The 18,690-nt window shown below is 45.3% G+C and overlaps 3 protein-coding genes across 3 annotated transcripts; 2 read left to right on the forward strand and 1 right to left on the reverse strand.

The window, feature by feature from the left end:
• Positions 1 to 158: 158 nt before the first annotated feature.
• On the forward strand, positions 159 to 3,890 carry fbxo28 (F-box protein 28). Its single transcript, XM_061284448.1, has 5 exons — positions 159 to 549; positions 849 to 958; positions 1,694 to 1,832; positions 2,571 to 2,766; positions 3,084 to 3,890. The coding sequence occupies exons 1-5, from the start codon at positions 367 to 369 to the stop codon at positions 3,590 to 3,592; spliced, it is 1,137 nt and encodes a 378-aa protein (XP_061140432.1). The 5' UTR covers positions 159 to 366; the 3' UTR covers positions 3,593 to 3,890.
• A 575-nt stretch (positions 3,891 to 4,465) lies between these two features.
• On the reverse strand, positions 4,466 to 8,192 carry zic2b (zic family member 2 (odd-paired homolog, Drosophila) b). The gene is made up of 2 exons (XM_061284450.1): positions 7,405 to 8,192; positions 4,466 to 6,267 (listed from the first exon to the last, which is right to left on the reverse strand). Exons 1-2 carry the CDS (start codon positions 7,931 to 7,933, stop codon positions 5,669 to 5,671), a joined length of 1,128 nt encoding a protein of 375 aa, XP_061140434.1. The 5' UTR covers positions 7,934 to 8,192; the 3' UTR covers positions 4,466 to 5,668.
• A 1,432-nt stretch (positions 8,193 to 9,624) lies between these two features.
• Positions 9,625 to 18,402, forward strand: nvl (nuclear VCP like). The gene is made up of 24 exons (XM_061284442.1): positions 9,625 to 9,933; positions 10,411 to 10,472; positions 10,647 to 10,714; positions 11,075 to 11,127; positions 11,260 to 11,350; positions 11,425 to 11,467; positions 11,830 to 12,003; positions 12,343 to 12,451; positions 12,776 to 12,864; positions 13,060 to 13,194; positions 13,342 to 13,443; positions 13,520 to 13,637; positions 13,913 to 14,057; positions 14,165 to 14,462; positions 14,526 to 14,744; positions 14,840 to 14,944; positions 15,226 to 15,288; positions 15,563 to 15,682; positions 16,310 to 16,409; positions 16,876 to 16,982; positions 17,273 to 17,349; positions 17,622 to 17,707; positions 17,919 to 18,016; positions 18,237 to 18,402. The coding sequence occupies exons 1-24, from the start codon at positions 9,666 to 9,668 to the stop codon at positions 18,279 to 18,281; spliced, it is 2,775 nt and encodes a 924-aa protein (XP_061140426.1). The 5' UTR covers positions 9,625 to 9,665; the 3' UTR covers positions 18,282 to 18,402.
• Positions 18,403 to 18,690: the final 288 nt, after the last annotated feature.

Raw genomic sequence — 18,690 nt, forward strand, 5'->3', positions numbered from 1 at the left:
TATAAAGGAGCATAAACAGGAACAAGAAAATCAAATGATTACTTCAAAAGATCAGAACTTAAAATAGCAAACAAAGGGGATCGTAGATAACAATTGGCATTTACATTCAAAAGATAAAAGAGCATAAACAAGAACTAGAAAATACAAAATGACAAAACAAAGACGATTGCCGCCCTATCGATGACGCAGATCCAAACATGGCGGCAAACCGATGACGTACCACGCTTGCACCCTGGTGCTCAACACTCGTGCGCTTGACTGAGGGACGCAGAGCGAATGTAGTGTGCATATTCGGACAGGGCCGAGGACCGAGGAGACGGTAGTTGACGGTGTCTCAACGTCATTTCCGTTTTAGCAGACTCCAAAATGGCTACCAACGTGGAGCGAATCGATAGTCGCGTTAGTTCATTACCTTCAGATATTGCGGTACTCAAACAACAAGCACTGGATCCGACCCATCAGAACAACCCGCTTTTAGGGCTCCCGATTGTGGCCATCGAGGCTATCCTCAATTTTTTATCTTACGATGAAATCAGTATGCTGCGCTCGGTAAGAACAACAAAAGGCGTGACGGGAAATCAATTGTTATTAGAATTGTATCAATCTGTTTGGTCACCTCAAAGCTAAATATTTGATCGGAAAATTGAGATTCTAGTATTCTCAGCGTAATCTGTATGCGTGCACAGTTATATATGTTAGGAAACTGTTAGTGTACAGAATTATGATGCAACGAAAATGGCAATTTGCTCTCCACTTTTCATCACCTATAGATATACTGTTAGAAGCTGTGAAATGCACACGACGGAATATGCCTTTGCATGAATGACATTGATTTTGGTTGGTTTTAGGTTTGTAAGCGAATGGATATGATCTGCCAGCGGGTTCTTAATCAGGGCTTCCTTAAAGTGGAGCGTTATCACAGCATGTGTCAGAGGCAAGTCAAAGCTCAACTACCCAGGTAAGTGTCGAATGTCAGAAGAAACGCTTACTACGCTCGATGCTTAGTGAGTAGCGGCAGGCAGGCCGACAGGCAGGCCGACCGACAGGCAGACCGACCGACGGGCAGACCGACCCGACTCGACCGACAGGCAGACCGACCGACCGACAGGCAGGCAAACGGACAGGCAGACAGACATCCGGTCATGCCCATCTCCTTTATTTTATGCCCACTCCACCAGAACTCTAGTATAAGCAGGGCTGTACAGGCAAGCAATTGCTTAGCCCTCAGTCAGCCACAAAATAAAACCTACGAGTGGGACAAGTTGTCTTAGGCAAAGCAAGAAAGACAATCAAAAAGCCCCAATTGAATGCAAATGACACATTGTAAAAGAGCACAAACGCTACTTGTTGTATAGCTCATCCTGATTCATTTTCCTCTTTGTTTTCTATTTTGCCATCTTTACGGTAGCCGCGAGGACCGTTTATCTCGATTTTGCAACACCGTGCGCATTAATAACTCACCCAGATTTTACCGTTGACCACCATGCAATATTAGAGTCTACTTAAGGTAAGGTATTTGGAAGTAAAAAAACAACACGTCAGCGAGTGGGAAACACAAGCTCTTGTCCACGGTACTCATCTCTCCCTTGATAGAATTTCAGCCAGCGTCTGAGGCTGAGGAATCTTGTGCAATTTTTTTTTGTAATTATTACCACACAGTTATTTGACTGCTTCCCATTCCCCCCCCCCCCAGACGAGAGTCTGAACGGAGAAACCATTCACTGGCTCGACACGCTGACATACTCGCTGCAGTGGAGACGCGTCTTTCTCTCCTTAACATGACCTTCATGAAATATGTTGACTCCAATCTCTGCTGCTTCATCCCCGGAAAGGTTGGCTATTTGAATTTTATTCCTTTAAATAAAGAGTCACCAGAGTCAAATCAAATGACACCGTCCATTGGATTGATATTCAAATCTTCCTCTAAAAAGGAAAAGAACACACAAAGAATTGGGTCTTTTTAAAATGAGAAAACTGCATCCATAGGTGCATGAATGAATGTGTTAGCTTGTTCTTCACGTTTGCATGAATGTTTCCAACGTATCAAACGCTGCTCCTGCGTCACTTTTGCAACATGACTCGGACACAGGCAGCATCAGTATTCAATTTCCTGGAGTCACTGGCGACCGATGTCCAAGTGGTTACTACCTCCACAGAGAGCCAGCCAGCCAGCTAGCTAGCCAGCCAGCCAACAAACAAGCAAGCAAGCCACATCCCAATTTGACCCTCTTTCTGTTATGCGGGAGAAGTAATGAAGGATTGAGTACTCCTACCGATCCATCATTAAGTCTCCTTCCTTTGGCCATTCCACCCACGTCCTACCAGACTCCTTGGTTATTATTTTTTTCCTTCTTCCTTTTCTTTCCTCGGGCTTCATTTTTAAACATTTTCAAAACGACTTGAATACTCTTCTTGATGCTCGGGTGGACAAGTACAGTAAATACATGACATTTAGACACATCTTGTGATGGAATCTGATTTTATTTTTTTGAAGCCTAATACTTGCAATACTGTATTGTTACTGTTTATTGCTCGGTTCCTGTCTCGGTAAAGCGTTTTATTTTTGTCAGGTCATCGATGAGATCTACCGCGTGCTTCGATACGTGAACTCGACCCGAGCTCCGCAGCGAGCTCATGAGGTTCTTCAAGAATTGAGGGACATCTCCTCCATGGCAATGGAGTATTTTGATGAGAAGATTGTTCCCATTCTGAAGAAGAAGTTGCCCGGAGCCGACTTGTCTGGGCGGCTAATCGGTTCCGCTCCTGGTAGTCTCCCTCCCTTTTTCCAAGTTCATTTCTAATAGCCTTGACTTATCTTTTGGGGCGAAAAGTGAAACCTCGTAGCTCAGCATGGGGGGAAACCAAGCGGACAGATCTATATGCTAGGGTAGACGCAATTTGTGAGGAATCCAAAAAGGGTTAGGGAACCAATGAGGAGTCCCAACAGCCCATTGCCATTTGTACGATATGAAAGAGAACGGATTCAATCATTTCTCACCTTTTCTACCAGTTGTCTCCAACTCGTATTGCTCAGTTGAACTCCATCCAGGAACAAAGTATTAATGCAATGTTGTTTCTTTCAGTGGCAGGGTCCTCAAGTTCTCTAAGCACCATGTCTTTGTTGGCCAAGAACGCGCCGTCGCGCTCCGAGTTGACCAAGGTGCAGCAGCAGGTGAAAGTCAACGGCGCATCGGTGACCGTTTTGCGGAGGGAGATGCAAGAAATTCGTGTCAAGCAACTAGAACAGCAGAAACAGCTGCAGGACCAAGAGCAGAAGCTGCAGGAACAGACGCAGGTCATTGGCGAACAGAACGCCCGCCTGGCCGAACTGGAACACAAACTGCGTGAACTGGTGGACAGTAATGCTGCTTTGGGAGGAGCCAAGGCCAGAGCGTCTGCATCTTCCACATCCAATGCTGCTGCCGCCGCCGGCGGCGCTTGCGCTCGTCCCGCCGTGGGCTCGGCGGGCGACGGGGCCCGAGCCTCCTCGACCACCGGAGAACTGGCTTGCGACGGAGAGCCGCCACTGAAACGCACCAGAAAAAGCTGCGAGCTTTTAAGAAAATCCAAACGTTTGTGTCGTAAGAAATGACCCTTCTTTAAATCTCGTGCTTCGCTGCTTCTTTTTCATCTCTCTTGGACTTCTCTCCCTGTGTTATGTTTTCACGGTAGGTTGAGACCATGTCATTTTCATTGGGTTCTTGTCTCCTTCCTTCTCCATTCGTGACTCATCTCTGCTTCACTCCAAAGTTGGGCTAATGGCATATTGGAATGGGATTTTGCTTTGAAAAAATCAGACGTCTCCAAAATGTGGCAACATTTGAAAATCAGCATGATTTCTTAGTAAACAGAATGTTGCTACCAAAGCGAAATAAAAGCCTATGTTTTTACCTGTCAACTTGAACTTCTTCAAAGGAAAATAATCAAATGGAGTTCAAGGCCAAACAAAACCCATTTGGCATACGGCTTCCATCCAACAACTCTAAAATATTGACGAGTTTGCCTAAATCGGGGTGAAAGGTGCAATTTTGAAAATCACTGACTCGCCCTCCGCTCGGTCCTCTCATTTGCGAGATCCACCTTAACGGCCTAAGCCCAAATTTGCTGGTTGAGTGATAAATGTGGACAGAGCTTGACTTCTACCAGGGCTCAGCAACTCCCGTCCTCAAGGGCGCCTGCCTGCCTGTCCAGTCTGTTTTAGTGCTAGGTCTGATTCAAATGATCAGGACGGTCATTGGCTTGAATGAGGCTTTAGGGCTGCACGCACCCCTGATTTCTACAGTAAGCACATCCATCCACGCTCTTAAAAGGCAATAGGGTGAAAGTGATGGCAAATGATTAAGGATATGCAGCATCGCATTAGCAAACCAATCACGTTCAAATGATTTGTAGTGTTAGTCAAAATAACTATAGTGGCAATACGTTGGCTTGAAGGATGGATTTGATCATGTTTTTACACAGGCTGGTCCTTCATTATTCTTGCGTACGCACGGTCGGAAGCTGGAACGCTGACAAATTCAAGGAGCAAGATATCGTTGGCGATCGGCACACGTATGCTCGCTCGGTAAGTAAACGAGGTCTGTTGACGCCTAAGGAATTGTTAGGATTAGGAGACTGTTGCAGAGTTGGTTTTTGCCAAACATCTTCAATCTCTAAGTCGTCAATAACATTTGGAATGTTTTCAGTCAATTTGTATTGTTGTATAAAGGTCAAGCGAGAGAAAAAAAAAGGGACTGCAAAGACTTTTGGACCAAACTGTACGGTCCAGGTCCAGCCTGCACTTGTAATCATCCATTCAAATATTCGTGATAATCCAGAAAAAGTGTTGACATCATCAAACACCAATAATGATACAAAACCTAACTTCAGGTGAGCATTTTTATCATACAATTTAAATGTGCATAGCAGTGTAGTTCATATTTCTGATGGGAAAAAAAGTCTAGCGTGTGGCATCTTGAGGAATTCAGTAGTCAGCCCAGCCCAGCCCAGCCCAGCCCAGCACTCCACACAGCCTCCTTTGCGGTTCCATTTCAACAGGTGCGTGGCAGGATGATCCCAATTGTGCAACTTCGCCTTCAGTACTCATCCAGTCTGAACGGAGAGCTCAACTCGTCGGTGGCAGCTTCTCCGTCAACGATGGTCACTCTGCGGCGCCGGTCTGAAGCCCTCCGGCATCATCATCTGTGAACAGCGAGCCTCTGCTCTGCTCTGCTGTGCCCTTCCCTCCACCTCGCATTCAAGTGAATGAGACACGGTGAGCCAGTGTTAGTGTGCCCGCTCACCACTTTTTTGGCCTTTTTTTTTTTACCATCATCAAAATGAGCACGTATAAAATTGTAACTATAGTTCAGCTTTTTTGTCAAATACTGTACTATGCTCATTGTATATACTGTATTTTGATGGCGACAGCTAGCGGGCGGCTCATCTAAAACCAGTAAACGGGCGTGTCGGCCGAGGTCGCTCGCATCGCTGTCAGATGACAGCGGCAACACGGCCCGGCTCGGCCCCAGATGAAACACCTGGGTGACGCTGGAAAACAGAACGTCTGGCTGGGGCCAAGCAAGTCCGTTTGGGTGTGGGGCAGGCAGCGCCAATGTCAAAGCACCTCAACGCACCGCAGCTTCCTAAAACAAAGGGCGCAATTCCACGACAAAACGCCGCCACCATTTTACGTGACATAATCCTCCTCATCGCTTGGTTCCGATTTGATGTCCTCTGGGTGAGGGAGAGTAAAGCTGGATGCTGTAGTTCTGGTACACACGTACCACTCCTTCATGTTTGGAAATTTAGGTATGGCTGGGTTGACTGGCAGATGGCTCCTTGCTGGGCTCCTGTGAGTCTGCTGCTGCACGGCAAGGTCACTCTTCAGTCCCGAAAGAGATAAGTCCAACGGCATTGCCAATTGAGATGAACTTGCCTGTAGCCTGTGGCTTACTTTGTTGCCTGTGGTGTTATCAAAGTCAAAACGTGCCTTTTTATTGTTTGGTGACAGATGGTTCATTTTAAGGTCAAGCGGTTCAAGGAAAGGCTGAGGCGGCGCCTGTTGACGGATGGAGTCGTACAGGTCAAAGGGTTCAGAGGTAGGTGACGATTTGATGTGGACTTTCATGTGCTTGCGCAAAGAGCTCGGATGCGTATAGGACTTGGTGCAGCCCAAAGCTTTACAGTCGTAGGGTTTTGAAGAACTGTGAACTTGGGAGTGCTTCTTGCGGTCACTGCTGTTGGCAAAGCGTCGTTCGCAAAACTCGCACTGGAATGGTTTCTCACCTGGAACGCAAACAAAAGCCACAATCATACGTATGTATCTTCAATGAGCGCAAACAGATGACTTTATTCGTTCGTTCGTTCGTCAACCGCTTACCCTCCCTCACACGGGAAGGCTGGGGCCTGAATCAAACCGCGCTAAGACTAGCATTAGTTCAATACCTGATGATTTCATTGGCTAGACAGCCTCAACAAACGCACATGTAGCCAGCCTATTTAAAAGCATCCCCCGACCCCATTGACTGTCGGAAATCTGTCGGAGCCACGGAGAACCATGTACGCTTGCATTCGTTACATTTATTTCCAATTCAATACATTTATTTCCACTGTCACAATCACAGAAACCGGAGTTACTTCAGTTCAGGGTGTATTCTGCCTTTGGCCCCATGTCAACTGCTCCAGCTTGAACAGGATTGAAAACAGATGCAATGTGTTGTTATTCAGAAGATTCCATTTGAGTAGGTTTGATTCCAAATAAATGTCATTTGTGGAATCCACTTACCATCGTTGAGGAATCTGTAATCCGGACCAGTACGCCACATACATGGCTTGATACATGACTACGGGCCGCGGGCCAATTGCCTGCCGTCCATTTTTAATGGGCTCGCAAGAAATTTTTGAAATAGAATACGGTCCGCACTTCAACTCTTGCCTGAGTGGAGTTAGAATATGGGCCGCACTTCAACTCTTGCCTGAGTGAAATGAACTCCAATAGCAGCTATTTAACAAAGACATTTCAATCAAAGCACTGCTTCGAAATTGAAAGCGAGAAGTTTTGCGAGCAAAGTTACAATGCTTTGCTAGGGTTCGTTTAAAAAAAGAAAAGAAAAGAAACCACAACTCAAATGTGACATTTTCAACACAGAGCTCCACGTCACTCGATGAGTGCGACAGACACAATGAATGAATGAATGAATGAATGAATGAATGAATGAATGAATGAATGAATGAATGGCATATTTGGTCTCTCTCGGACGTACAGCAAGTGCAAAGGGCGGATGTGACTCATGAGTGAACCTTGCTATTTTAAAAATGGTGGAGATCCTATATCCATTGGGGATGTTTTTTTTTTTTATCCTATTCTAATCATGGCTGTCTGTCATTGGTACAACGTTACCAAAAGAGAATCGTTCATCCTACCAGTGTGCGTGCGAGTGTGGATCTTGAGGTTCTCGGATCGTGCAAACATCTTGCCGCAGTTGGGGAAGGCACACAAGAAGGGCTTCTCCCCGGTGTGCACACGGATATGGTTGATAAGTTTATATTTGGCTTTAAACGCCTTGCCCTCGCGTACACATTCGCTCCACATGCAGACGTGACTGAGGGTGTCGAGCCCTGATGCGACGTGCTCGGCGGTGACGTGGTCTACCAGGTCGTGCATGGAGCTAAAAGTTTGGTTGCAGACAAACGGAGCCGTCCGCTCAAACCTCTGTCTGGAGGAAATTCGGCCCGTCCACTTGCAAACCAGCTCCGATTTGACGGCGGCGCTCCTGTTCGTCGTATTTAACAAACGCTCCTTGCCTTCACTGCTACATCGGTCGCTCGAAGGGGCGACGATATGAACGGCTCTCCTTTGGGCTAGCGAAATGATGCTTGTAGCTCCAGAGTTGTTGTTACCAAGCGGAGCTACCAGGCCATTGTGCCTGGTAACCACAGCTACCCGCTTCATTTCGACTGTCTTGGAGTTATCCAGTCCAAAATGGATCAATCCCACCGAAAGACGTCCTTCGCTCCGCGGCTCCGTCTCCGTGTCAAAGCACAGTGAGGACGAAATTCAAACTAGTCCCCGACAGCTCAAGCCTCCATGGTTTGATTTAGTGTGTAAATGAAGGTGAATGGAAGGAAGGAAGGCAAGGCAAGGCAAGGAATAGCCGTCGGCAGGCCGCGATCCAATACTATTTGGCGGCGTCCTTGTCCTCCCGTCCCCCCGCTCCAAAATGTATGGCTTCCACTTTGAATAACAACACACGTACAAAGCAAGTAGAATTATAGAATACAAATACATTGGAATGAATGGTCGTCTTTGAATCCGATCGATCAACAACAATATTTCAATCATCTTATCCATTTATTTGTGGCAGAAGTAAGAAACAAGAGCTGGAGAAAACCCACGCAGGCACAGGGAGAACATGCAAACTCCACACAGGGATGGAGGGGATCGAACCCACAGCCTCCAAACTGCGAGGCAGACGTGCGAACCGGTGTGACGTCACCGTCCTGCCTTAGAAGCGCTATGTACTAAGCATTTTATAATGTAGCTTGAAAGCACAGGATTGGTACAAAGAATTCCACTTGGATTCTTTATGGCTGGTATGTGTGTAGGGTACACAAAAGCAGTCATTCGTAAATTTATATCTGCATCTCACCAGCTGCTGGATATAGTATTCCTTGCACTTTACTCGTTTGAACGTTGGGACTTGAATGTGGATCTTCCCGCTGCCATCAAATTGGATGGCAAGTATACTCGAGTACAGTAGATGGCGGTAATGCGCCTGCTTACTGGTTAGCCAACTGCCAAACCAATTGGAAAGAATACCTTCGGAGGACGTAGCCGGTGAATTTGGACACAGCCCTTGTGTGTCCGAATGCACGGGCTACGTTCTCCGAAGGCCGCTCATTGTCGGAGCGACCAGAGGGCACGTCACGTGACACACGCATGCCGCCGCCTTCAAACTGGCCTTCGTTTCCATGGCGACGAGTTTGTTTCTTATATGACGTTTTAAAACAGCATTCATTTAGGAACACAGACCACATCAACACAACTGCCAGTAGGTGCCAAACGTAGAAATGAAGAAATAAAGTACGTACTCAATTACAAGGTGTTGTATGCTTTGGAATCTGTGGAGTGACCAATAGTTACACAAATAAATCGGGTTTCTGGTTAATGTATCGACATTTCTTAGCATGCCATTTAGCCACCAGTATCTTGGAAATATATATATGTGTTCAGATTCGTTGCACGGGCAGGGTAACACTTGAGTCTTTTGCATTCGTTCGTTTCTTTTCAGGGCTGCTTGTCGAAGGCTGCGTAACTGAGGACGCCTGCGTGCGGTCTTGTCGCGCCGGAAATGACGTTAGGTCGTCGCGTACCGTGCGTTGAAGGACGCTGCCGAACCATTTGTTTGGAGCTAGTTCATCCATCCATTTTCTGTAGAGCCTGTCAATTTGGACACAGCCAGCGCAAGGAATCAGTCGACTCGGGACGTGACAACGGACTCGTTTCCGCTTCTTTCTTTTCTTTTTTTTTTTGGTTTTAATTTCGTGAGGTAATGTTTCTGCGAACACGTCTCACAGGTCTGTTTTGCATCTTCTAAAATATATATATATATATATATATATATATATATATATATATAAAGGGAGGGGCATAGCTCTTCCTTGAACGAGTGTTTTTACAAGCAATGCCGAAACGAAAATGCACCTTCACGGTGGAGTTGAATCAAAAATTCCCGTGCTTTCGCCAGGGTCGTGATCCTCAGGAAGCAGAGTGCTTGATATGTAAGACAGGCACTTTTGTGTCTGTGGCAAATAAAGGTGCCAACGACCTGCAGGCACACATCAATTCAGCCAAGCACACAAAAGCAGCGAGGGCCGAGAGCTCATCATCCAAAGTGACACATTTCGTCGTTGTGACCAAGTCCAAAAGTGGAGCCGTCACTGCAGCACAAGGTAGCATTGTAGCATGTACATTTGACATTGACCAGACGACATAGTAACGTCCCCCCAATTCTTAGAAACTTGGCCAAATATACACAGTTTTGTTCTTTAGAGGGACAACTTGCTGGAAAGCATTTTAATTTTCATGTCTCGTCCCGACATGTGGGGAACACGTGCTTCATATCCGCTTTGTTTGTGCTGGTACGGTTTCATGAAAGTTAAAGGTAGCTATAGATTGCGCGGAATCATGATGTTGACTTAATTACTCTTTGGATGCAAGTAAATTAAAAAACAACAACAAAATCTTGAAATGTTTTGCCGTGACTGGCAATTCTACTGCGAGCGTTGTTTGGCCGTGACCTTTTCTTTAAAAACAAAAACAGTTGCGTAACATACATACAGAAAAAAGAAGTCTCTTTGAGTCATGTGTCAAACCAAACTGGAGAAACTTTCCATTTTCTTTTTCTCATTTAAATGTCTCCAAATCAGAGAGCATGAAGAACCGAGGTGCTGGAAGCCTGGATGTTCGGCTCAGACAGCGATTGGAACAGGTAATGTACGTCTTCTCTTCCCGTTGCCGGTTTGGACTGTATTTTCTCAAGTATGGAAGTTGTGACTTACAGTCAGTCCACCCATGCCCTCTAGTGCGTGCCGGAAGTTTCAATAGGATGCGGTTTGAATTTGTCAGAAACCCTAATCTGTGTTCAATTTCAATTCTTTTTCAGTATTTGGCTTCCTGCACTAATGGTGTGGATCTGTGCTCCGCTGCACTAGAACTTCAAAAACAATACAGGTAAGGTTATCCGTAGGGATGCACTATGTGTGTGTGTGTGTGTATACTGTACATTTGAAGAAGTGAAAGCTTATACGTTATTTTTTGGGTCAAATGTATCTTTAGATGTCACACCCAAATTTGTATTTAGAAAACCAAGGGTTTGACTTCACTTTTGTACTTCTTTTGGGCGCAATCAAAGTCACAATAAATATCGTCAAAATGGTCCAATTTGAACTGCGCACATTGCTCAATCCTTGAATTCAACAGCAATATTTAGGCATTGTGAAGATGATTAAATCCAAATACTTCCTTTTTTCTTTGAATGAAGTTTGCCGTTTGATCGTTTTCATGCTCATTTGAAAAACGGATTCTTTGTAGAATGGAGTATGGTCGAAGAAACAAGACGGCATTCAGAATTCAAGTTGAGAAAGGTAGGTAGTATCAGAATGGCAACCTTGCCAAATGAAAAGGAGAGTTGACGTTTAAATGTCGACATCTTTGCTCCCACTTTGCTCCCACTTTGCTCCCACTTTGCTCCCACTTTGCTCCCACTTGGCTCCCAGTGTACCAAGCAATCAAATGGGAGTCTGGGCTGGATGAAGTGGAAAATGCCCAGCTGACAAAGCGAACTAAGCACGTCCACGATGAATCCAGGTAATTAGTGCCCATTCAGCTGCATCTCTGCGGTTGACATCGTACGCTGACATCATGGCGTTTGGGCTTCGTAGCGACGACGACAGCGGCAATTCAGAAGATGGACTGGATCCTCCTGTAAGTGACTCTTTCCCTGCCACGAGTCACGCTTAGCGATATTATTTGTCATTGCAAACTATGACTATTGTTGCTTTAGATAGCAGGAGCTGCATACTTTGGTCTAGGAAAGCCTAATAAATCAGACTGATGATGTATACGACATCCTTTGACGGGATGGATAAAGGTAGAGTTAAAAGCAAAACTGTTTCTAGAAATAAACTCGGGTTGATGTGAAAGCCACAGGTGGAAGCTCTCAAATGCAGTAGGTGTGTAAAAAAAATCCGTACTTGCTTGGAATGTAGTGTATAGTACGTACTGTTGTTCTTCAAAGTGGTATTGTTTCACGAGTGACTCTTTGTCATCTTTCTCACCTCCTGCAGAACAGCAGTCACATGAACAGCTCCCTTGCGTCTCTATACCGGAACGCCGATTCGAGCGAGATGCCTGATGCCGCCGGTAAAGTGTCCACAGGCGGCTGGTTCATTGATCGAGGCAAAAGGTCTGCAAAGAACAACATCTTCATCGACCTGAGCCAAGATCAGCCGAGTGACGCAGTAAGCGTGAACTGAAGCGCACACAAGCGAGCGACACATTTGCTCAGATCGACTCGCACCATTTTGAGTCTACTTTGATAAATCTCCGATTTGAGCATCAAATTCTAATCTAGAGGTTGGATGCCCTCTAAGAGAATTGAAAAACTCGCCATCTACGGATAGGTCCGATGCCATTGGAGTGGTTGAAAGCCATAAAAGCAAAGTTATCTGCCCAACTTGGGACGTGCAAGTTTTCCTTTTTTCATATTGCGCCAGGGTGAAGTCATCTGATGGCTTTCTGTTTCAACATAGTGGCTAGTTCGACGAGAGTTACTTGTGGAAACGTTTCTATTTTTTTGGGGGGGGGATCAACAGAAAGAAGTTTCAACATTGGAGTCCTCCAAAAGGTCAGCAAAAAGGAAAAAGAGCCCTGAAGAAAATGCAACGAGCCTGACTTCCAGCAAGAAAGGTCAGAAACTCCTACTCTAGTAGAAGCATTCCCATTTGACAACGCCGGCCGGGGCTAGCTAGATTTGAATTCCGAGTTGGCCACGTGAACAAAGAAGGGTCCCCCCCGTTTCCCCATTGGCTTCAAAAGTCAATTGGCACCAGTTTCCATGGACAGCTCTTGGCAGGCAGGCGGCCTCTGTGCGGCTCAAGTGCCTTTTCACCAGGGGGTCTGTCTTTTTGCTTTCACCGTTGCTATGCTCACCAGGCATGAAATGAGCAGCTGTCAACACAGTTGTCAAGATGCATCCGGATGCAAACAATTCCAATCTTATTGAAAATGCAGGAACGCCCTTGGAAAAATCCAGATGGACAAAGTTGCAGTATCCCACTCTTAAGTTTGAAGATGTTGGTGGTAATGAAGAGACATTGAAGGTAAGTAAGACTTTTCATCAGTACTGTTAACACAATATACTACGTACGTATTCTGTACAGTAACACCAAAAATATTCATCGTACTGTCGTCATTTTTTTACTCCAGTCCTGCCTGGGTTTTCTGCTTTGTGTTTTGACGTCAATCCGTGCGACGACGCCTTCTCTCTTTTGACTCCATGCCCCTATTTTCTTCAGGACGTGTGTAAACTGCTCATCCACATGCGGCACCCCGAGATATACCAGCACCTGGGAATGGCTCCTCCGAGGGGCTTTCTCCTCCATGGACCTCCCGGCTGTGGCAAGACTCTGCTGGCACAAGCTGTGGCAGGGGTGAGTTGAGCTCCACCACATTCCAAGATGTTGCTGGCATCCATCACGGGGGATCAATGCAATCCTTTTCAGCACACACATCACGTTGTGATGTTAGGGGTGGCTGACTGCATGTGTGTGTGTGTGTGTGTGTCCATTCCATGTCAGGAACTGGACCTGCCCTTGCTCAAAGTGTCCGCTCCGGAACTAGTGTCTGGAGTATCAGGAGAGTCGGAGCAGAAGCTCAGGGAGCTCTTTGACCTCGCTGTGGTTGGGCTACTTGATTTGACAAACAAATCCACGTCCATGTGTCCAAATTGCTGTTTGAAGCGTCTTTCTCTTGCAGAGCTCAGCTCCGTGTATCCTGTTTATTGATGAGATCGATGCTATAACACCAAAGAGAGAAATGGCCTCCAAAGACATGGAAAGAAGGATTGTAGCCCAGCTCCTCACCTGCATGGATGGTAGGTAGCTACATGCAAGCAAACGTGCTGGCACGCACGTACGTGGACAAAATTGGCCTGAACAAGAAGCACTTCTGCCAAAACAACGTCTATATAGTATGCAGCGGACCGGAATGACGCTCCTCTTTATATAATCAATTCACGAATCATTTTGTTTTTATGAATAGTGCAATAAATGCAGTTATCGGAGAGCCTTCCTTAGTTGGTTGAATTTCAAGTTGAAAGGGAGATTTTGTCCCCCCCCCCCCCCCCTCTCCTCCCTCACCTCCTGACAGACTTGAACAGCATGTCATTTGCAACGCAAGTGCTGGTCATCGGCGCTACCAATAGGCCCGACTCCCTGGACCCTGCACTGCGTCGGGCCGGACGCTTTGACAGAGAGATATGCCTCGGTATCCCGGACCAACAATCTCGACTCAGGTCGGTGAAGAGCCGTCCAGTGTAAAAGTGGTCAGGAACTTCCGTCTCGGAGCAGTAACTTGCTTCGCCATCTCACACATGGCCAAGTAAATGTGGTGTTTTGTCAGGATTTTGAAGACTTTGTGTCGGAAGCTGAAGATTCCAGAAGGTTTTGACTTTGGCAAGCTGGCTCGCCTCACCCCGGGATACGTGGGTGCGGATCTCACGGCGCTTTGCCACGAAGCGGCCATGAATGCGGTCAACAGGGTTCTCTTGGCGGTCGAAAGGCCAGAGGAAATCAAAAGCGAGGTCCCGGACCACGATCGGCCGCCTGCTACGGAAGCGGCGACAAACGACAGCGGCGAGCAAAAGCGTCCGGCGTGGCCTCCTAAGAACGCAGCAGCGGCTGACGACGAGCATCTGCCGGTAAGGACCTAGCCCCACCGGATGGATATGGTCAAGCTCCATCCGGGACTCGCTTTCTCGCAGGAGGAGCTGCGGCACCTGCTGCGACTGCTCAAGAACGCCAACACCCTAGCAGAGAACGAGCTGAGCGGCCTCTCGATGATCATGTCCGACTTTGAGGCGGCTCTTTCCCACGTGCAGCCTTCGGCCAAGAGGGAGGGCTTTGCCACCGTGCCTGATGTCACCTGGGACGATGTGGGAGCGCTTCATGAAATAAGAGAAGAGCTTACAATGGCCATCTTGGTAAAGCGCTTTGACCTGCATGTATAGATATGTACCTAGTACAGTATATATGTAAATGATGGCATCTAACAGCATACTATGTGTCATGCACGCAGGCTCCAGTGCGCTCCCCTGAGCAGTTCAGGGCTCTCGGGCTGAGTGCGCCATCAGGACTGCTGCTGGCTGGTCCCCCGGGCTGTGGAAAAACCCTTCTCGCTAAGGTTCTCCAAGACACAAACACTAACATGTCACTATTAAGGTTCTCCAAGACGCAAACACGACTAACATGTCAATATTGTGCTACACAGGTCTGTATTATCAATTGGCTTCGAACTATTGTTCTCATAGTCAGCAGTTTGATTGAAATAACACCCCCCCCCCCCCCCATACTTTCTTGTCACCAAGTTTTGTTCTGAATTCATAACGAGTGCAACTCCTATTTGGCAAAATGTGAGAAAACCACGTTTTGCACATTGCCTGTTGTTTGAATGCGTGGTTCCAGGCGGTGGCCAACGAGTCGGGTCTCAACTTCATCTCTGTCAAAGGTCCGGAGCTTCTCAACATGGTGAGTGAGTCACAGAGCACGCGGCTGGATAGATGGGTGTCGCGGCGCAGTACTCCAGACTAGCTTCTTGACTGCACGTTGACATTTAGGATGTAGGACATTTGCTAAGCTGTTGTTACTCTGTGAAAATCCGTCCTTTTGCCCAATTTTTCTGACATGACGCCGATCATAATGTGTACACGTGCGATTACGAAACGACCAGGTCTTTTTGTAGCACGCCATCAGCCAAATACTGAACCGTCACTGCCTGTGTGTGTCCTTTCTTTTTCTTCAGTATGTTGGTGAAAGTGAGCGAGCGGTGAGACAAGTCTTTCAAAGAGGCCGGAATTCTGCTCCTTGCGTCATCTTTTTTGATGAAATTGATGCTTTATGTCCTCGACGTTCAGGCCACGAGGTAAGGACGCGTGTGCTAGGTATTTGCACACCAACGACTTGCCCGTCAAGTCCTTTTGTTTGCCATAACAATAGTATCTGGGTTCAACATGCTATTCTGATTAATAGCTTGCAAACAAACAAAGTCTTTCTTTCAGCACTCTTGAAATGACTTGAGAGAGATATCGGGGCGTGATCGCGCAACCATCAAGCATTTCATTATTGAAACGAAGGCTGGCTATATTGATCACCGTTTTTTTTTCCATGTTCATTTGTGCACGCTAATAGTTGCCTAATAAGTGTGCAGACAAAGACATTTTCCCAAGAAAGCCAGAATCTCACTTTTACTCTCTGAAATATTCAAGTTTGGGGTTTTGAACGTTTTGGTTGACCGAGAGCACTGGAGTTGGTCCGACCCAAAATGAATCCTCAAAATGACAACTTTGCTAATAATTGTGCACACGGTGGTGGAATGCCAAAATCAATCCATCCATCCATTCATCCATCCATTCTCTAGCGCTTCTTCTAAGAAGGTTAGCAAATACTACCCGACTGGTTTCCAATTCTTCCGAGAATCGAAGTTGCATCGTAAAATGAATGGCCGCATCTTTTTACGGTCCGCTTTGAAACTCCTGTTGTTTCCATCCAGTCAGGAGCCAGCGTTCGCGTGGTGAACCAGTTGCTAACAGAAATGGATGGCTTGGAAAGTCGGCGACAAGTCTTTATTATGGCTGCGACCAACAGACCAGGTAATGATCAGACTTTTGGAAAACCCATATTAATCTTTTGTTATATTCATGTATGGCCAGCCCAAAACAGCCTCACCATGCGCCAACCAACCCAGTGGTACTTATTTGTCCAAACGCAGAATGTTTCCGCCCATACTTAGTGCCCATCTGACCAGGGAGAATGGGAGGGCTTTGGGATTTTCCATGGTGCGCTTGAATGCAGCAGTGCGTGTACACCAGCGTAATGACGTCGTCACCTATTCACATTGGCTAAATACATGTTTCTTGGAAGAGAGTGAGACTCCAACGCCCACCGCCAAGACAAACAAAGAAAGTTGATCAAGTGTACTGTACTAATCATGGTGAAGCCTCACAGTTACGAGCAACTTGGATTGGGCAGGGGTGTTACTCCTTGCTTCTGTGGTTGAATAGTTAACATCATTTTTGTTTTACTTCATAAGACGAAATAATTGTTCCTTTTTATCAGATATCATTGATCCTGCCATACTGAGACCGGGTCGTCTAGATAAAACATTGTATGTAGGTTTGCCACCCCCAGCTGACCGACATGCAATTCTGCTTACCATTACAAAGGTAAAGCATATGACTTTTATACTTTGCTTTACATTACATTGACCAGGGCTGTGTAAATGTTTTCGTTTGAGGGCTGCATTCATTAAAAGGCAAGGATTCAAGAATCCGTCAAGCAAACAATATATATTGTTCACAATATTGGTTATTTTGAAAAACTGTTACTGAACAGCTGTCTGTTAAAGCTGATAGAACAAATTGTTGCACTCACAAATAAGGGTCATGCATATATACACATTATAGAAATGATAGAATCATCCTATTGTGTATATATTTTTTTATTTATCCTATAGAATGGAACCAAACCTCAGCTGGACCAAGATGTTAGTCTGGAAGAGATTGCTTATGATGAACGCTGTGACTGCTTCACGTAAGTCTCCAATGGAAATGTCTGCAGTCCTTTTTTTTTTTTTTTTTTTTGCACGCACACGCGCGCGCACACACACACACACACACACACACACACAGGTCCCCAAGTGACTGGCGGATGTTGTAGCAACAAATGTATTATTAAGCCTCTGTTTAGAATATGGCTATTCAGTAATACTGTTATAGCACTCTGATTACATGCTTATTCAGTGTCTACCTGTAGGTCTGTTTTGTTTTTTTTAAATCCTAATTGAATCTATCAATTTGCTACAGAGGTGCTGACCTGACTGCATTAGTGAGGGAAGCATCAGTTAATGCTCTGAAGGCCTACCTGAAGTCCCAGCCTATTCAATCGTCTGGTAACTTCAATTCTATTGTAAAATGTAATTTGTCAAACGAGCTCCTTCAAGCTTTTTATAATTTAGGTACATTTTCATTGACTCTGATTAATGGTAAGACTAAATACCAAAATATTGTATACCTGCAGCCCATATACTGTATTTGTAGTGTTTGTAAGGGGGAAAAGAGGGAACGGGAAAATAAGTGTTAAAAAATGTTCTTTTTGCACAGGCCATACATTCTCCTTTGAACCTGTTGCTGATATCAGAGTGAGCAAAAAGAATGTGGAAGATGCCTTAAGAAAGGTTAAACCATCAGTGTCAAAAAAGGTAAATGATCAAAAGTGGAATTGATAACCCTATCATCCATCCACTTGAATCAACGCTATGATTCATCCTCGTTTGGACTACTTCACCTAAATGAAATTAACAAAAAAAAAGACCATTACAAAGTAGTAAATGCCATCTGACGAGGTATTATTTTGATCCACCTTTACCTAAAGAAATATCATGCAACGTGCAGTGACTCGACACATGTATTTCTTTGCAGGACCAGATGATGTATGAGCAGCTGAAAATTGCCCTGAGAGGATAAGAGCAAGACCAAATAAGGATTCCCAGTAACAATTTACAATTCACCATCATAAAAAAAAAAAGCTCTTTTATTACAATATAGACATTTGTAGCCCTCATTAAATTTCTACATTGGAAAAAAAGTGAAGCAAGTGTTCTTGAATCAGCTGCTATATGTATATTTTCAATCTGTTTTTTTTTTTTTCTTTTGAATTACATTACTAATCAAGCACACTTCAACAACAAAATTTGGATTTCAAATGTTCTCTTCTTGGTGTATACAACTCGTTAATTGCAAATTACAATTTGTAACGTCTTAGAATTCAAATCTCTACATGGGGACCTTTATCTGATATGACATAAAAATGAATTAATTAGATAAAATAACTACAAATCCTGTAATTAATTGTATTATTATTTCTAATCGCCTG

This window comes from Syngnathus typhle, linkage group LG8, assembly GCF_033458585.1.
Source record: "Syngnathus typhle isolate RoL2023-S1 ecotype Sweden linkage group LG8, RoL_Styp_1.0, whole genome shotgun sequence".
In the NCBI taxonomy this organism is placed as follows: Eukaryota; Metazoa; Chordata; class Actinopteri; order Syngnathiformes; family Syngnathidae; genus Syngnathus; species Syngnathus typhle.